Source organism: Periplaneta americana, chromosome 12 (genome assembly GCF_040183065.1).
Source record: "Periplaneta americana isolate PAMFEO1 chromosome 12, P.americana_PAMFEO1_priV1, whole genome shotgun sequence".
In the NCBI taxonomy this organism is placed as follows: Eukaryota; Metazoa; Arthropoda; class Insecta; order Blattodea; family Blattidae; genus Periplaneta; species Periplaneta americana.
In genome coordinates this window covers 132,813,303-132,833,739 of record NC_091128.1, presented here as the reverse complement: position 1 = coordinate 132,833,739, position 20,437 = coordinate 132,813,303, and the positions used below count along the sequence as shown (strand labels likewise).

At 35.1% G+C, this 20,437-nt stretch overlaps 1 protein-coding gene across 4 annotated transcripts in view; it reads left to right on the top strand.

Annotated features, from left to right (window-relative positions):
• The window catches only part of LOC138710896 (adenylate cyclase type 3-like), a 780,256-nt gene that overhangs the window by 696,417 nt on the left and 63,402 nt on the right, over window positions 1-20,437 (top strand). For all 4 annotated transcript variants that reach the window (XM_069842085.1, XM_069842087.1, XM_069842086.1 and 1 more), the window contains exons 14-16: window positions 3,848-3,923; window positions 4,537-4,762; window positions 19,533-19,615. In XM_069842085.1, the coding sequence (XP_069698186.1) occupies window positions 3,848-3,923; window positions 4,537-4,762; window positions 19,533-19,615 (385 nt within the window). The remainder of the gene's footprint in view (window positions 1-3,847; window positions 3,924-4,536; window positions 4,763-19,532; window positions 19,616-20,437) is intronic.

The following is a 20,437-nucleotide window of genomic DNA, read 5'->3' as shown; positions in this document are numbered from 1 at the left end:
AATGGAGAAAGTTACACAACGCAGAGCTGCACTCATTGTATACTTCACCTGACATAATTAGGAACATAAAATCCAGACGTTTGAGATGGACAGGACATGTAGCACATATGGGCGAATCCAGAAATGCATATAGAGTGTTAGTTGGGAGGCCGGAGGGAAAAAGAACTTTGGGGAGGCCGAGACGTAGATGGGAGGATAATATTAAAATGGATTTGAGGGAGGTGGGATATGATGGTAGAGACTGGATTAATCTTGCTCAGGATAGGGACCAATGGCGGGCTTATGTGAGGCCGGCAATGAACCTCCGGGTTCCTTAAAAGCCAATAAGTAAGTAAGTAAGTAAGTCTGATCATTCTTATACTTTGTTACGGAAAAAATAGACTTAAACACAGTGATTCCTAATCTACCGTATTTTCACTTCTTAGAAAAACACACTCCTTCCGTTCCAAAATATGGTTTAGTAACAAAGAAAACAAGTTTGATTATTGCGCTTGCGCACACGAAAAGTTTCGCTGTGTGGTATTCTATTCAGTAGTGAAGGAACTATCAGACAGTGCAGTTGTGAAGGTTTCTAGTCTTCTGCAGTGCATCAAACTATAATATTTAAATAGTTCATTATGGACAGAAATTAAATGAGCACTTGCTGTGGTGTTCCTGTTGCAGAACACCAACCCAGTCAATTTTGAATAGCACATCTAAGGCACAAGAGGCGTATAAAAACGAGTTGTAATTTATTGCAGATTTTATATTCATTTGCCTCTCTCAAAACAAGGTTTGTTTTTTCTTTTATTAATTTAACATCACATAGAATGGAGTGTACTTCATTTATTAGTTTTTCGTATGTCAATTTGTCATACAAATAAGTGTCTAAAAGATGTATTAATGTTACATTATATTACTGGGACCTTTAACAAATGTATACCATATTTTGGAACGGAATAAATGACATCTTTCTATACCATATTTTGGAACAGAAGGAGTAATATATTTCACACGAATCAATTTAGCTTTCGTAATAATCTTAGCACTGAACCAAAAGTATTATCATTAATTTGGACTTTAAAATAAATGTTTAGGGTTTTTATTGACATTAGAAAAACATATGATACTGTCAATCACCTAATATTATTAGAAAAATTAAATAAGAAGGAATTAATGGAATTGTTTTGAAATTGTTTGCTTCTTACCTTAGTAGATAGATAGACAGATGGATTTATTGAGTAATATTATACATACAGATTTTATATTATCATAATTTTCTATAAAATCCGATGCGCCGGTCTTCTGACAGTACGTGCTTTGTACCCAAAACAAATCCTCCTTTGTAGGTTCTCCCCCCCCCCACCTATGATTACATCCAACTACCCTCTAAAAGAACACACACATTAAAATGGAAATGGCACAATAAAACACGTTATATAATATATCCTAACCTAAAAGACATAAAAGTGTACAGTTGGGTGGATACTATTATCCCTTCCTCAGTTCGCGTCACGAACTTCAATAGCTGAAGTTCTAATCTTTCTCGCCTTCAAGAGGAACAATCCAGTCTTTTGTTCCCATTAGAGTACACATGTATCCAAAACTGATAATGACGTTTGTACTCGAAATAAAATTTTTATCCTACAGGGGACTGTCCTTGGTCCTATTTTGTTTTTAATATATATATATATATATATATATATATATATATATATATGTGTGTGTGTGTGTGTGTGTGTGTGTGTGTGTGTGGTTTACTGTAAATTAATTTAGAAAAATTCAATGGTGAGATATTTTCGTATGAGGATGACACTGTTGTTACTTTTGGAGATAAAATTTGGGATGATGCCTACCTTCATGCAAATAACCCTTGTGATTTAAGTTAAATTTAACACAGTTTTCCCTTTAACAGCTATTCTCTATTACAGATTATAACATTAACAAAAATATAAGACTTCATTTTACCCTTATTATATGCCTCCATTTCATTCTTATGGGTTAACCTTCTTTCCATTTCTTCTTCTCTAGTTCTCTACATATAAAAATGTTTCTTCTGTCTTCAAGTTCCTTTATTTTAGCGATTTACACAATTTGTTATAAGCTACGCTGATATTTAGTTTTAGAACTGACTCTTCAGTAAGTAATTTTCTTGTCCTATCATTTGCTGGACCATATGAAGGGTTCAGAACCATACTGGGCCAAGCGCCATTAACTAAAACCGTTGAAAACAAGGGTTAAAATTAAGTTATTATCATAATTCAATGGAAACATATAGCAAGCAATATAAAATATACACATTAAAACTAAGTGATATATCAGTCTTCATTAAACTATGGTATTCACTTAACTTTAACCCTTGCTTTCTCCGTTTTTAATAAATGACGCTTGGCCACTATGGCTCTGAACCTTTCATATGATAATATATGTATGTATAGCGTTATTTTCCTGTCAGCCGAATGAACATACGATGATATTATTTTTCCTTTCTGTCGCTTATTAAAATTCCTAACCGTCGCTAAATTCATCCGTTCTTTTCTGGCGTTAATTTTTATGTATTTTTCTTGTCTCCATAAGATTTTAATTTATCTGTAATGAATTAGATTCACCGAGTGGGGTTGTAGAGACAGTCTTGTCTCGAACTCGCATTCGGGAGGTCCGAGTTCAAATTCCTAGGCCGGCCAATCGGAGTGAGTTTTTTCGGTGTTTTTCCACTCGCAAAGGCGAATGCCGGATTGTAATTTACTTTCCATCTACTTCGAACATTCTGTTCGTTGCCTATTGATGTGTTCATGTTCAATTAATCCCTCAGAAGGAAAATTCCTTCATTATCCATGTCTTATCCCTCCCCTGCGAGCATTTGCTTGTAAAATCTAAAAAGGAGGAAATCAAAGATACAAAAAACATTCACTGATCCGATTTCTTAGATCTAATCTGTTCACATTATATTCTAATTATTTTAGTCAAATTAGATCTTACTTGGCAGTGTGCAGTAATTTTATACTTCTTTGCTTAATATAATTTCCTCCTTTTCACAATATACGCAAATATTATTATACATACCCATTTTATGCTGACCGCTACATTTTAGATATTCCATTGAATACCTAACTATTTTTACAAAATTTTGATTTTATCTTACGAATATTTTGAATTTACATACATGTTTGTTTTGTCTATCTTTCACAAGTACTGAATTATTGACATTTTGCGATGTAATGCGCCAATGTGACTTGTTTTGTGTACACCGCAGGCTCGTAGATAAACATTACTCAACATTAAAACAATAAATTAATAATGTCTTAAAGTCTATATAATATACCAAATTCCGGGTTTGATTCCCGGACTAAATTGTGCACCAATATGCCTTTGTTAAATCCCAACTCTCTCCGCAGTACATATGAAGAGAAGGCATATGTCACTGTTAATAGTGATTCATCCGTCGGATGGGGATGTTAAGCCTGGCGGCCCCCTTGGTACTATTCGACAGGAGTAGGATACGTACAGGCACCGGGTTTCCCCTTCTCCCTTTCTCAACTTCATCATTCTCACCTATTCCCTACACTACACTTACACGAACACTTATACTTACACATACACCCACCCTAGTACACGACATAACTCTTCACAGATACACATCATGCATAACGTGGCGCGCCGAAGTGGTGTGCAACTTGAAAATGGGTTACAGTCCTTCCATCTATCCGCAGTATGCGGAACCCGAATCACGCAAGTGAAGTGGGTAGGCATTAGATACAAACACGCACATGAATATAAAATAAGGCTCGTAAAACCATTAATGAAACTTTGATATTTTGCTCTGTTAATTGAATGAATTGATGAGATGTATTTGCTGTTTGTGTTGCAGCATTGCTCCAGGGAAGTACGCTCTCTGTGGTCTCTTGTTAGCTGTAACAATTTCGCTCGGATTTCTCGCTCGGCACGTAAGTACATTCATGTACGATACACGTGAAATATTTAGGCAATCCCATTATTTTTCCTTAACTGTTCTCTGTAAAATAGATTTTACAATTGTTATTTCTTTCTTTACCAAGGAAGAGTTTTTGACTTTATAAACGAAGTGGGGATAAATCGCAATATAGCGAACGCCAGTAGGGGAAGTTATCCCCACCCACATAAAATGTGCATTCGACATAACACTCGCCTATCACGTTGAGTGTCTGTTGAGCTAACAGGGGAGAAGTGGAAGGGGTCGTGGGCGGAGCTTCTACGTTCGCTATATTGCCATTTGCCCCATATTGTTTTTACGTTGTGCTCATTACAAACAATACAGCAGAACTAAAGCAGAACACACCGCCATGACACAACAGTGCACGATGTCATTCGTCTGCTAATTCCCGCCCTATACAAGAACCAATCAGATTCACTGATGGCGGCTGATGGAGACTGCCACCACCTCTGCAAGCTGATGGCACCGGTGCGACACCGGTGGAGCATCAGTGACACCATCGGTGAAATTCGGAACACCGTGATGCCATCATATTGCTCAGCGCTGAGATTCGGAATACACTCTTATACCGTGTGGTTTGTTGGCAGCTCGAGAAGGCGTCGCGCGTACTCTTCCTATGGAAGACAGAAGTAGAGGATCAGAGAGAGAAAGCGTCTGACATCCGTCGCCGCAACGAGGCGCTAGTGTACAACATCCTGCCACCGCATGTTGCCGCGCACTTCATGGGCAGCCGGAAGAGGCAGCATGAGGAACTGTACAGCCAGAGCTATGCGGAGGTTGGAGTCCTGTTCGCCTCTATGCCCAACTTTTCCGGTACGCGTGACAAAGACTGTCACAATTACATATTCATACAATTAATTGCGACTATAATATTTAGCACAGTAAGTGCTATAGCTTATGTACTGTATACATAATTATATCACAGTCTACTATATACAGTCGCGAAGCTTGAGGTGATTTTTTGCAAATCTCGTGATAAAGCGCTCCAAGCGGTTAGCAACTAGAAACAATAGACTGTCCACGGTCGACTTTGGACTGTGTCGTATTTCCATCGAGTAATAGCTCGTTGCGTATTTCACATTGATGCTTGTGAAATGTTCGTTATTGGTCGTAATGAAAATGTTAATGGCTAAAATACAATAATTGGAATAATAATATTTTACTAGAGACGTAGAAAAATCAAGTTTGTTTTAATGAAATTTATTGATCACGTTTTATTTTCAATTCTGGTGGGATTATTATTGTTTAGGCCTACTTTTTTTTCAAAGGATATGTTTTTAATTATAGCTGTTAACTTTGTTGTTATTTTTATTTGTTACTTTACTAGAGACGTAGAAAAGTCTATTACAATCAAATTTATTGATCACGTTTTATTTCCAATTCTGGTGTGATTATTATTGCTTAACCTCATCTCACTTTGTTAACTACGTAAGCCTACAGTACAAGTACCGGTACACGTAAGTTACTCTATTAATTCATATTTCCATTATTATTGTTGTAAAGGGAAATGAAAATTAATATTTATTGGTTTCATAGTTAATTATAGCTGTAATCCTGAATGAGTGAAGCGATTATAGTAAATTTCAGTTCATTTTGCACAACAAAAATAATATTAACTTATTTTTGCAGGTATCTTCGAGTTTAAGTTGGAATTTAATATACTTCATTAAAATAATAAATTAACTTTATACATTTAATATTTCAATAATGGAAGGAAGGTGTTAATTTTTCCAAAAGAACACAACGAAAGTGTAACATCTTTTGTCGTCTACTAGGACAGAGATCTGCGATGATGAGGCGATAGTAGCGATCCTAGTGGTGGGCAACTACCCATGTTTGCATTTTTACTACATTTTGAGCTTCGCGACTGTATATAGTAGACTGTGATTATATCTCAGAATTGTTTGAAAATTGTAACATCTTTAGAAATAATTAAATTAAAATAAGGTGATAATGTATTAAGCGTCGGCCCAGCCATCTTTCTGCAATAGAGATCAAGCCCACATACATTACAAAATGTGCAGGGTGAAACTTAAGTAATGCCATTAATTTCAAGGCGTTATTCTTTGAGATATTTCAAACTAAAACAGGGGCGGCTCTACAATAAGAACTGCAGAGCTGCAGAACCGCCATTTGAATGGACATGAAAAAATTAAAAATGTAAAACGTGCTTTTATGTAATCTAGTTCATTGTTTCATTTATTTTTCCAATTCATTCTCCTTCGATTCGAGATTTTACTGTCTGTAGGAGCCTTGAACTGCTCGAGAATTTTAGCTGTAGTGTACTTTTTGGATCTGTGATTGGCAGTTTCTGAAGCTCAACGTAAGGTAGTTGGCAGCAGAAACTGGTTTTCTTCACTGTCCTATAAGACTGCATTAGAGCTGCAACCGAAGCAGCTCTCTCCGAATATAAAAAAGAATCGTCAACACCCTCATCTCTTTATGACCTGCGTTAGAACACATAGGCTTCTGGACAACTGTGTATCATTACAGTTCCAGTGTGTTACTGTGGGTGGTGTGATGTGATTAGTCAGTGTGTCTGAGGAAATATTTTATATTAAAAGTGAATGAAATCAAAACCTAATCGACCAAACCTTTTCGAAATTAAAAGAGAAATTGCATGTTAACTTAAGAAATTAGGACGTCCTACACAGAATTTAAATATTGAAATTTCTGGAAAAAGTCGAGGAAATCATGTAGCCTACTAGTCATTTTAATACCAAAATGTGTAATGGAAAGGATTGGTTTTTTGCTGCGCTCATGAAAACGCTTTCTTCCCCACTCGTGTATTCTGTTTAGTGGAGAAAATACATGGACAAACACTGGAGTGAAGGATTTAGTTAATTTGACTTACAAAAGTAGAAAAGCATGTGGGGCACATCTCCACTACGTGACTAGTTATACCAGGTGGGAGAGGTGTAGCGCACGTATGGTTGGAGTACAATTTCGGGTGCACAGTCAACTTCGAGAAGGAGCTGTAATTATTTCTTTTATACACGCGTTATCCGATTTAGATGCAATAAACAGCATGCGTTTGCTAAATACACTATTTTTCATGCAGAACTGCCAACCTTGTAACCGCGGGCCGCTACTGAACTAAAATGTATTTAATACAATTTTTATCGTTTTTGCTTCCTTTTCTAGATATTTGTTTTATTTGAAACATTTCATAGCGTGATTTTGGAAAGCAATTGATTTAATTTCCAATATGCTCAGACAATTTAAGAGAGCAGTTTATTATACTAATGAATGATTGAAAGAATTTTAGTATTATCGTTTGTATTTGCATAAATTTGATTTGAACAAATTTAACATTGTAAAATTTATTTGCAGAACGTAAGGTTACATTTGCTTTTATCAAATTTCTGCACATTTAAAGGACAAAACTAAAACTCTTTCAATAATTTATTACCATAATACACTGCCCCCTTAAATTGACTGACATATTGGAAATTAAATCAATACTTTTCCCAAAACACGCTATCAAATATTTTATATAAAACAATAAATTGTTATCTCGAAAAGGAAGCAAAAACGAGCAAAATTGTATTCATTGTTTTTGTTACAAATATCGCAAAGAATAGCCTCTTGAAGTTAATGACATTACTTACGGTTCACTCTGTATGCATACAGTATATTTTTAATTATACTTTCTTTGGTTGGGACAAGTTACCCGGTTGAGGTTTTCCCTATTTTTTCTCTCAATCCATTAGGAGCAAATATTGGGTAACTTTCAGCGATGGACCCTGGACTCATTTCGCTGGCGTTATCACCATTCATTTCAGACGCTAGGTAACCATAGTAGCTGATGAAGCGTCGTAAAATAACAATTAAAATTACATTTCCAACGTTTTCTTATAATTGACATATAGTCAACCTCTTGGCACTCTCACTGGAAAATATGTGCCCTGGACTTGTATTGCGGGAAAATGGCGGTCTTGCCAATGCTTATTATTAGGGACTGGATTTTTATGTAATATCAAGGTGTGAAATATGTACATATTTATGTAAGAAAAATAAGCTGAATATGTACCAAAATATGTAAAAACATGAAAATATTTAATATCAATATCTGGCAGGTATAGGATAGGTAAGACTGCGCATAAAGCAGGGATAAGCAATATGTAGGCCTAATTACCTAATAATTAGTAATTACTAATTACATTGATGCTACAGCTCATCACACGTTTTATACATTTTTAATATTGTGCAATTGCTGTGAAGTGCAATAAAATAAACATTTTACTGACTTTATTGCGGCTCATGTCAGACTTGACACGGGTTTTCCCTGAAAGGATTAGGAAGAGGGTGGGTAAGGTTGCAAATTGCATGGAAACGGCTTGTTAGACGTGTGCAGAACAATTATAGTTCGAGACAAATCATGTCGTCCTCGTTCCACTCCACCGCATGAGAGCAAAGCTACGTTCTGAATGATTTTTACAATACAAGGTAGTTGTATGAGAAAGGTTGCCTTTTGTTCACTCATATTTACAGTGGGCGGTATGGGGTGAGTGCCTCTATTACTTCCTGGAACTAAGAATGTTATGTTTCGTCCCGAAAAATATCCTTTCTTGAGTAGGTAAAAAGGCTTTTTAAATCTGTGTATTTGAAATGGTAAACTTCCCCATTCAGAAGTTTTTCTTTTTTTTTCCTTTTAGAGAAGTGAAAATGAATAAAACCCCTAAATATGTAGATTTATGTAATACCAAGCCATAATATGTAATGTGGGGTAAATATGTAAAAATATGTAGTATCAAATTTTATTATATTAATGGTAATTACAAGATTCGCAAAGATTTGTTATTTATGCACGGTTAGGTTGAAAGGAATATAATATGTAATTACATAAAAATCCGGTCCCTACTTATTATATAATTACCGTAAGTAAAATTATGTTAATAGGTCTATTTTAAAATTACTGAAAATGCACTAACAGTGGAAGGGCTAATTTTTAGTCTTCTTATACCTTATCCAAAGACAGAGAATACTTGGTAGTGAAATTCTCCCTATATATCTATCATACAGACGCTAGTAATCAGCGCAGTTTAAAAAAAAAAGTAGAGCTGAAAATCATAATCATAGGGGGTAATGTAAATGACTGGCGGAATCAAATCTGCAGGTCAGGTGGTTAGTCCTAGTCGTCGCATATCATTTGTTCAGGATGTCAACCGAATTGTCGAGATTCTCCATAATATTACCTGATATTCATACGAGGCCTTAAACGAATGTGGGTAGGACGGAACTTCAATATAAGAACCAACGAAATTTTGGAAAACATGGATAGACAATAGCAGAATAGGTAAGAAGATAACTGGATACGTAAAGAAAATGTTAGGCAGTCAATGAAGATAATGCATAAATTCGAATGGAAACATACAAAACTCAAGGTAAAACCATTTGACAACGGTTCACAGAGTGCAATTTTTCCAATGTAGATGGACAAAAATCAAATTTCAACTTTTTAGTTAGGTATAGATGAATATGAATTCATGTTCTTTAACATTTGGGGAATATTGTGAGGATTAGCTTTTACTGTTTTATCGGGCAATATCAAGCTCCGTAACAAAAAAAAAAAAAAAAAAACCGTCGTCAACCTTGTATCAAAGTGCGCAACTATCTCCTCTCATCAGTTACCCCCACTCTTTTACGTAAATACTAAGCAAATTCTCTTCACACTTCAGAGTAAAAAAATTAGTAATGTCAATATTGTGTATTCTCTTCTAGACTTAGGGCTACTTGTAGATCTTCATGAATCTCTTGCTAGTTTTAGGTAGTCTTGCATAAAGTTTTCTTCTTTGCGTGTGTAAGTTCCTTCTTGTTAGATTTATATCCATGGCCGTTATTTCCTCGCTTATCTCTTGTGGTGCTGAGCATATTTCTCTCCTGCTTAATTCTGAAGGTCTGTCGAACAAGTCTTCTTAACTGGCTTTGCGTTTCGCGGCATTTATAATCATCTGACGGTGTACAGTTACATCTTTTTCATGGTTGTGATTTCCTCCTGTATTTAAAAGAATGTCACCTTCAACAGTTGTCACCATTTTGGCATTACACGTTTTCACTACACACCTCAATTTCTGTTCTTCTTTGTTCTTGTAATATTTCCTGTATTTATATCTATCAACTACAGTTAGTTTTTCTCTTTAACTGTACATTTTAATCATGTTGCTTGTAGTTGCTACAGGCCGAGGTACGTACAAAATGAACAGTGCGCCAGCTGTGGAGGAGTGAGTGTGTCGTAGCTATGCGCAGAGTAATCAGTGCTGCGTGCGCACACGGAAAATAGTACCCGAGCTATCACAGTAGGGGAGGGGAAAATGGTGGGGATAGTTATTGTTATGACCGCGAAGCATATTTGCGGACCTTGATAACACCGGTTTTATCGACGCAAGCTATTTTTAGAAGGGTATGAACAATGAGTTCTTTCTAACACTAGTTCCTCTTCTGTCCTAGACAGAGAGGGTTACTATGTGAGTGAAAGAGAGTCAATTGTTAGTAATATATTATGTTGTGAGACATGGAATATGTTCAGATAGGTACGTTTTACTAATGTAACTTCAATTTCAAGTTCTTTAAATATATTTTTGTCTTACAGTACGGTTTAAATATTAATAAAATTAAAATATATTTAATTGATTAAATGGCGATCTTACTCGTATTAATTATGTAAGCATGTGCGGCTTACAGCTGTTTCGATGCTACTTGACACCATCCTCAGAGCCTTCTGCGTCTCGGCGTCATCTCAACTTCCCTGCCTGTTGTGTAAGTGCGTTCGTGTGATGAAGAGTTGTGTCAAATAGTGTGTGTGTTCTGAAATTGATCTATGTGTTGAGTATTTTATTAGGGTGTGTTTTAGTGTGTCTGTATATTTCATATTATTCTAGTGTGTTGAGTTTTCGGTTTTTGGGTTGTGTGTGTACATTGGACAGACAGGCAGATCATTCCAAACTCGATACAATGAACACATTAAAACAATAACCAGAGGACACAATACATCTACATATGCCGAACACATAACTAATGCCAACCACACATACAATAACATAAATGCAGACATGGAAATCCTACACATACAACCCAAAAACCAAAAACTCAACACGCTAGAACAATATGAAATATACAGACACACTAAAACACACCCTGATCAAATACTCAACACACAGATCAATTTCAGAACACGCACACTATTTGACACAACTCTTCATCACACGAATGCACCCACACAACAGGCAGCGAAGTTGAGATGACGCCAAGATACAGAAGGCTCTGAGGATGGTGTCAAGTAGTACCGAAACAGCTGTAAGCCGCACATGGTTACATAATTAACATGACTAAGATCGCTATTTAATCAATTATTTATATTCAAGTGTTAAAAGTAGTGTACGAAAGATTCAACATAAAATATATTTTTTTTTAAAGTTCCCCAAATATAATGCGAGTTTTAGTATAACCGGTCACGTCCGGTTACAACAATTCTTTTACCATTTAATACAGCATCATTTAGAGTGTTGAATTATTGTTTTAAAGTTTGCGCGTTCTTGCGCATTTATCAGTAATTATTATTTTTTTTCAATAGCGGGGCATACGGTAACGCGGCGGCAACTGATCCATGTTTGGCTTTTGACAGAGCGTAAGTCCGCCCACATTTTCTCCTTCCTTTATAATCTCCTAAGCCGTACTTCCGACGGTAATATAAGAAGCAAAATAACATTTCTATTTCAGAATGACAGCTCTGACATAGTACTAGTTAAAGTGGATCATAACTGCAAAAGTTCAGATCTTAATGGCGTGCCAGGAAGAAAGAGTGATTAAGAACTTGAATCTGCTTGCCACGAAAGAGGGTAAATTTACTGATTAATCTGACAAATGTTACGGAAACAAATGTTAGTTTCAAATATAAGGTAGGCCTACATACATAATAGCTTAGTTCACATTTCAAATGATGACCATTATAAACCTAACGGTTACAGCATCGGAGATCCGAGTTCCTGTTAACAAATTAACCCATAGATACCGAATATGAACAATAGCCATTCAACAATTTAGGAAAAAAATCACTGTATAAGAGAAGGACAAACAGACGAAGAGACATAGCATGCCAAAAACCACTTTCTTTAAATATGAGGAGCTAATCAAATATTTAGGTAATATTCTGTGTAGGGATGATTCGGCAGTTATGAAAACATGTATCTTTTGTATGAAAGCCGCTAATTGGAAATCAAATTGGCTGAAAGAGCTGGAAAGAGAAATAAGCAGATTAGGTCTAAATTGGCTTTGGAGAGAACTAGGGTCTATAAACACGAAAACTATGGGAAGAGTAGTAAAAGAGAGGGCAAACGAAATTTCGAGACAAGATATTTTTTTAGTAATATTAAAGACCTAGAATCACTAAAATACTATAGAGAGGTTAAGCAGTTTTGGGAACAGGAAGAATATGTTAGACTAAATTCAAGGGAAGAGAGAACGGGAATGGCATGGTGGAGATTAGGTATCTGGAGACTCAAGAATAAGAGAGGGAACGTAGAGAAGGATAAATGTCCTTTGTGTGGACTGGCTGAAGACGCAATGCATATTGCGTTAAAGTGTCAGGCAAGGAATGATTTGAGAAACAGTTGGGTGGATAAAAAATTTCTGCAAATGAACGCTGTAGTAGCTTATAAAAAATTGAATGGTCACCTAAACGCCAGCAATCTGCATAAATTAGGAAAATTTCTTTTTAGAGTTAAAATTAGATGGGAAGAGAAAGTCAAAGCTCTAACGGAGATGGAATTATAAATGTTGAGTAGTCACACGATAAGAAACTACGAAGAGTAGTCAATGAAGTTAATAGAATAATTCTTAAGAGATTGAGCATAAAAAATGAAAAAGCTAAAGTAGGAGTTTTAAATACAAGAGCTATACTTATTATTAGTTGTGTATTATTATTATTATTATTATTATTATTATTATTATTATTATTACTATTGTAAACAGAGGATACTTATAGGTTCAATATGTATTATTTTTTGTTATATTTGTATAGAGAGTGATGGCGGATTAAGAACTGGAATACATCTAATCCGCCATGACGTGAACAAAGATTGATGAAATAAATAAATAAATAAATAAATAAATAAATAAATATGAGGAGCTGAAAAGGTGCATTTTACCGAATTCCGAAATTGGTTTATTTTTCACAGCATCATAATATTTTCTCTAATAAAAATGTTGAAACGATCCGATATGACTCCGTTAATGTACATAAAGTATTTCCATACGATTACATATGAGATGCGTTTGAAAACTTCGTGGCCTGACACATAAAAGGCATTGAAAACGTGTCAACAATACCGCCATTGTTATTGGCCATTTTATATTAGTTCTGGTGACTATAATTTATGTAATTTAATTTTGAAGTTAGTGTGCCGAACAGATTGACAAAGATAAAAAATATCGAGCTTCGTGTTGTCATTAAATATTTCGTAAAAAAAAAAGGAGGGGACTAAGTCCAACATAAATTAAAACAGACATGGATGCTACACTGGGGGAATCCGCTACAGCCGAAAAAATGGGCGGGACTATTTAAATATGGTCAAGAGAGTGAGGAAGACGACCTCCGCAGTGGATGTTCTGTAACAGCAACAAGTGAAGAAAATATAGAAAAAAAAAATCCACGATATTGTGTTGAACGACCGTCGACTGAAAGTGCGGGAAATTAGCATCTTTCATTTACTTCTTGGCTGTGATTACCTTCTATTTGTATGATATCTCAATGTTATGGATTATTTTGAGCACAACGTAACTTAATAGTACATGGTCATCTTATGAGTTCGTCTCAGTTGTATGTTATGACCACAGTCTAGTATATGCAGTCACGAAGCTTGAGTTTATGAGGGTACTAGAAACAATAGCCTGTGCAGGTACTATTTCGCATTGTCTGTAATGAGACGATAGTAGCGATCCTAGTGGTTAGCAACTATCTATGGATGCATATTTACTACATATTCAGCTTCGTGACTGTATATACTAGACTGTGTTATGACCGTTAATAATAAACATATCGTTTTCTCACTCACAATCTCGATGATCAGACTGATTGGTCAGCGTGAAAATAAACACGATTCACAGAAAAATCACGCTATGTGGTGCAAAATCAATCGACATTAGCTGTTACCAATATAAAAATATTTGCATAGAAATTATTTTAGGGGCGCAAAATCAAATCTTCTCCCTATTTCAATTCCTTCTGACATTTCTTCTCCTATCCTAACTTAGACTCATTGTTTCATACATACGTTACTGAACAGCCTCCTATCTTTCCAATACACACTTATTTTCTTCAAGATGTCCATCAGTTTGTTCCAATCCACTCTGTCAAACGCCTTTTCTAGGTCCACGAATACTATATACACTTCTTTATTCTTCTCTAGGTATCTTTCGTCGATTGTTTGCAGTGGCGTAGCATATATTTTGAGCAGGGGAAGCTAATTCAAGTTGTCTTTCGTGCAATATGAGAAAACGTATTACAAAAATATAGTCTTAAAATAAATAGTAGTCAATGTCAAGTCATATCTCTAACAAATACACACGTATACGTATAAAATTCGCTCACTCCCTGTCATACTTAGATAAATCACAATATTAACGGTCAATAGATACAGTATTAGTATCATTACGTAAGTATGCGTCTGTATTTTGAGTGTGTCCTTCATTGACAGCAAGGGAGTCGGTCATTTGTTTTTTATATCACACTTTTGTTCGTAAGTCAGTCTTGATAATAGAATTGTTAAAAAAAATGTAAGTAAATTGGTGTCAAGAACTGTTATTTCACTCATTATTTATTATATCAGCCACAATGCACACTAACACTTCAACTGAACACAACTGACGAAAAGGGATAACTCGAAAACTCAATGTCAAAGCTAGCTTCTTGCGAGCCTTGCGACCAGGGTAGTTTAGTTAGAAAGGGATGGAAAATCTGCGGGGTGGGTTACACAGAAGAATGAGTGAAAAAAACCAGTCTGCTTGGAAGCTGGTGTGTGCAGGCTTCTTGTTTACTCCTGCATCACAAATCATCCTGACCTGCCACATCACAATATTTAACGCGTAAATATAAATTCTATTAAAATTAATAAATAATTTTGTTCATAAACTGCAGGTTTATTATGAAATTATTATTAACTGGGGAAGCTGAGCTTTTTAGCTTACATTGACGCTACGCCACTGGTTTATAGTAGTCCAATTACATCCCTTGTACCTTTTCCTTTTCTGAAGCCAAACTGCTCTTCTTCCAGCTGTCCTTCCATACAGTGTAAATTAAACTGAACACTAGCGCCACTGCGATCGGAGACAATTAAATAAAGACGACCTATATGAGCATAGCGTTGTATGATACATAGTCTATTGAAAAGTAAGGAAATCATAAAAGTTTAGCCTTAAAACCTTTGGGTGAATAACGTTTCCTTTGTCGTAATTATTTCTTTATGATTAATTACATCAGTACAGAGGAGAGCGAGACTTCTCTACGACATCAAATACAATGAGAGTCGCCATAATGATAATTGCAATGTCTGAAGTGAACGACTAAGGAGTGAGGGAACACAGCAATTGGTATATAGCAAGGAACAGCAAAACCACAACAATGAAACGCCACACAATAGACAAATATGACAGGAGATGGCTGGACATATATAGGAATCAAAATTACGTAGTGGAAATCCCCATTATCGTAGAGAGGATCAAAGGAGAATGCACAGCAGAGGAGCCTTTGTGCAAGCAGCAGCAATGGAAGCTCTACACCCTCGAGAACTGACCGGTGAAACGACAGACATGTGCAAAGTAGGCCTGAACAATAGTCTACAGTTTGATTCAAACGTTTCAGTTTGTTATTAGTTTAAACACGTGTTTTCCTTCGCAAGAACAATACATGAATATATCTATATTTTCATTCGGTTAGAACTTGCTGAGAAAGTTTTTGATTAAGCAAGTTACTGAACAGTGAGTGCAAGAATATAAAATTAACATTTTGCATACTGAAATATTGGAATACTTGCAGATTCAAACGAATATTTTTGTATGTACTTTTTTATTCGTACTTGATTTTTTTTTCAACTGATACTATTACATTTGCCCTTCTTCCAGGAAATTTTTAGACTTAGCCTATATTTCCAGGGTGCATTAACTTTTCTACTTATACTCGGTCTTTAAAATCTAAGCTAGAAAAATGTCCTTCGGTATTTTTTTTCCCCGTTTCAGGATTTCTACATAGACATATTATCTTGACCAGAAAATCATCCATTTTGTTCGCTTTCTACTCTAAAAAAAATTAATTACTTTCTACTTTAATTACTTTTGCATGATCAATCTAGCATTATCCAACAAATTCATATTATAAAAATCGTCATTATGCAATTTCTAAATGTCATCGGGGCAGAAGGAGATATAGATGATAGAGAACATTAGGATATATGTATGGTATCGGGAGGAAATTAAACGCAGAACAAATATGGGAAATGTCTGCTATTTTTCTGTTGAGAAGCTTTTATCATCCAGTCTGCTTTAAAGAAGAAGGAAAGTTAGAATTTATACAACAGATACGGTATACTACCTGATATTCTGTATGGTGTGAAACTTGGACTCTCACTTTGAAAGAGGAACAGACGTTAAGGGCTCGAGAAGTAAGATAAGAGTACAGACCCTGAATATTTTACGGAAAACAAATGAAACTACAGGTCAGTTCAGTGCTGCTCATGATTAGGTTCTTCTCCGGAGCGGTTGTTTGTGTGCTTTCAGTCGAAGACCTCCGGTTACCTCTGATTGATGCCGCGCAGGTTGTATATGTGCTGTGGCGCAGACATACATTTTCTTCTGAGTATTCCTTTAATCGGATCAGGTAGTGGTTGGAGTCCGCTGACGTCCGCGTATCTTTTAAAATAAGTGTGTAATATTTTGTTGTTTATTTTCTCTTTTTTATTTACCTCTCTCTCTTTCTCTCTTCTCTCTCTCTCTCTTTCTTCGGCTCTTCTTTTTTTCTTGGTTTGCTTGAAGTGCTATGTTAGCTGACAGATTTTTTTTCTAGTGTTGAAATTCATAGTATATGTGGAAAGGCGTATTAGTTTTATGTCATTGATCAAATTAATAACATTAAAATTAACTGAAAACTAACGCAGAGGTAAAGCTTTTCATTAGCTAATGTAAACATTTATAATTTTCCTGGAAACACTCGTTTATTCACAAACAGTTTTTGTCAATTATTATTCTAATGGGTTTAGTTTAACGTAAAATATATTAAGGGAGTTTCAGAATGGAACAAAAGAAACGTGTGGTATCAATGGGTTAAAGTTTACTGTCCAAAATAATTGATTAAGATTCTTCACCAGACAGGATTGTGATCATTTTGTTAAAGGGTGTCAGTATTTGAACTGCCTCTTCTAAAACGCGTCACTCTTCCTCTGTAATAAAAAATATAAGTGGATATCAACTTAAGGATAATTGTAATTATATTATTACCACACGTTTCTTTAGTTTCAGAATGAAACTCAATATTTTAATCTAATAACTCAAGTTGCCTTTTAAATATTCCATATAAATTATGTATGATTTTTATTGTCTCGAAAGTTACGTTTTATAGAAATTTTAAGACTTTTTTCTAGACGTGGGCCTTTGGAACAATAGCACTAAAGCAGTTAAAAAAATCGTATGAAATGTTTTGCGTAATTTTAAAACTACGAAAACGATGATATCACTAATTAACCGTCAATGTGTATCTGAATGGTAATAATTTATTTTTGACAGCAAGTACGAGTACCACAACCGCGGCTCTTAATGTTAGCCTAAACACTTACATACCTACATTTTTAAATTAAGACCTACTCATAGAATCTATCTAACCTGGTCCACGCCATAGAGATTTCCAAATACGAATCTGTTAGCGCTCTAGGAGCGTTTGGCTTTTCTGGCAACACAATCACCAACTCATATTTCATTTCAAGTAAGCGGCTCATCACTGAAGTTTGGAGTTTCATCTCGTAACAATACGCTGGATCAATCTTAGAGGGTCCTTTATTGCTGAAATTCTTGTGCTTTTCAGTTTTTCATTCGCATTGTTACTCTGTCTGCACACAAAACCACGAAATTATTTATTAGAACTTTGATATATAAATAAAAGTAAACACGCTTTTTAAAAGAGTTCAAAAGTGTTTGAACAGTTAAATTTACTTACTTTCTTAAAGTTCGCGATTGTGTGATCCCTTCAAATGGTGTAACAAATTCGAAGTACCACCACTCTTAGAGTAAATTCGCCTACAAAGTTCACAGCGTGCGATTTTATTATTATCTTCAACTAAATTAAAGAATTTCCATGCGACGGATATACGATTTGGTGCCATTCTATTCCACTCACAACTACCCTCAGTCCGTACGCGCCGGTCGTCCTTGAGCTATACGTCCTACAACTTCGCTTCGCTCCGAACCACCGCATCCCTCCGTATGTTCCCTGTTCCACCTACGATAGTACCGGAGATCACCGGTGTAGAGCTTTATTCGTAATCTCCGATTCCTCCGCGGTAGTAGTCACTCCGATGAGCAGCACTAGGTCAGTTTCATAGATTTACTTATATGAATCGAGAAGGTTCCAAGAGAAAATATTGTTGGCCCATTTCCTCGTTCATATCTCTTGAATGTAGGCTAAAACCATATTTTTTTTTTCGAATGGCAAATAAAACTAGAGAACAGTGTCGCAGATTTCCATAACATGTATGAAAAGGACCTCAGACAAAACTACTGGTGGCCCAATTCCTCCGCCAAGTCTCTTGAAAGTAGGCTAACATACCCTGATTTTCTTCGAAGTACAAATAAAATTAGAAGTTAGTGTAGTAGCTTTGGAAAATATCAAATTATGAGGGGCAGATAAACCAAAGATCAGTGTCATTTTGTTTTCATATTTTCCGATAATGGTATATCTATAATGTGATAAGTTGAGCTATATATAATCATAATTTTCCTTACTGTGTGTACTTAAAAATATCGTATTCATTGTATGCTGCACTATTTTATTACTATTATTATTATTATTATTATTATTATTATTATTGCTATTCTTATTTATTATTATTAATATTATTATTATTAATTGTCTTATTTTTTTATACTTTGTATGTCTCATTTATTTTGACCTGCTGTTCACATTTTATTACGCTTTTTTCTTTCTTTCTGTATGTTGTATATTATGTCTGATTTCTACTTACTTGTTGTTTACATTTTATTATTATTATTATCTTATTCAGTTTTGTGTGTAAAATTGTAGTGTACTTTGTCAATTTGTAGTGTTTTTTGTAACGAAGTTTTACTCCTGGTTGAGTGTTAGAGAAGGCCGTATGGCCTTAACTCTGCCAGGTTAAATAAATTATTATTATTATTATTATTATTATTATTATTATTATTAATTTACAGAACGCGAATGAAAGGGCTCTAAGCGAAATTACTGCTGGACTATTTCATCGCCCAATTCTCTTGTTTCATGATGAGTATTTGAAATGATTTGTTACATTGAAGTTAAAGATAAGGATGTTCCAAACGCAATGATTTTATTCCTTGTTTCTATTTTCAGATTTTTACTCAGAAGAGACTGTGAATAACCAAGGCTTAGAGTGTTTAAGATTTCTGAACGAAGTTATCTCGGATTTCGATGCGGTATGTATGAAATAAAGTAATTTAAATTGAAGTTGCTAATATTTTTGTTAATACGCACTGTTTTGAGTTGGAGACAATCAAATATTTTCAAACTTAAAATAATAGCTGCAACGTGAAAGTTTTCAGAAAATCTCTTAATTTTTATATCATTTAATAATCTTATAAACTTTCTAAATCAATATCATAATATTATGTTTTAGTATTCATTATGTAGTTTATGTCCATAGATTTGAAAATTAATTATTTTATCAGTTATAACCAGACAGCGGGTTTTCGGTCCCAATACTGAACTTTAGGTATACGTTAGATGAAAGGAGGTCATTGAACTAATTGGTAAGCTCTCTCCTTACGCAAAGGGACGTGGCGACTTGTAGCTGTGTTGGAATCGAAAATCCTCTGTCTGGTTATGATGATAAACCTAGCACCACAAAACGCCTCAATTTTCTTTAAGTGCTTTTCAATTCTCATTAATTCATGTAAAACCTTGTTTATAAAGATAGATGTTTTATTTGTATTAGTGTATTCCCAATATCAGTTACACATAAACCTGTAATGGAAGAACTGGATACAAAATGTACTCAAAACTAACAAAAGTTTTCTCATACAAAACTGGTACAAATCTTTGTCTCCTCAAATATTAATTGTTAACATTACAGAGATTATTCTGTAGGACAAATTAATAAATCCATAATATTCTCATAGCTAGCAGTGCATCATAACTGCGGAATCCCGGCCAAATAAGGCCCTCAACTGAATGCGCTCCTAGTACAATGGCTGTTGACACTAGACATATACGTCAACATATATGCCTAACTTGGAGTC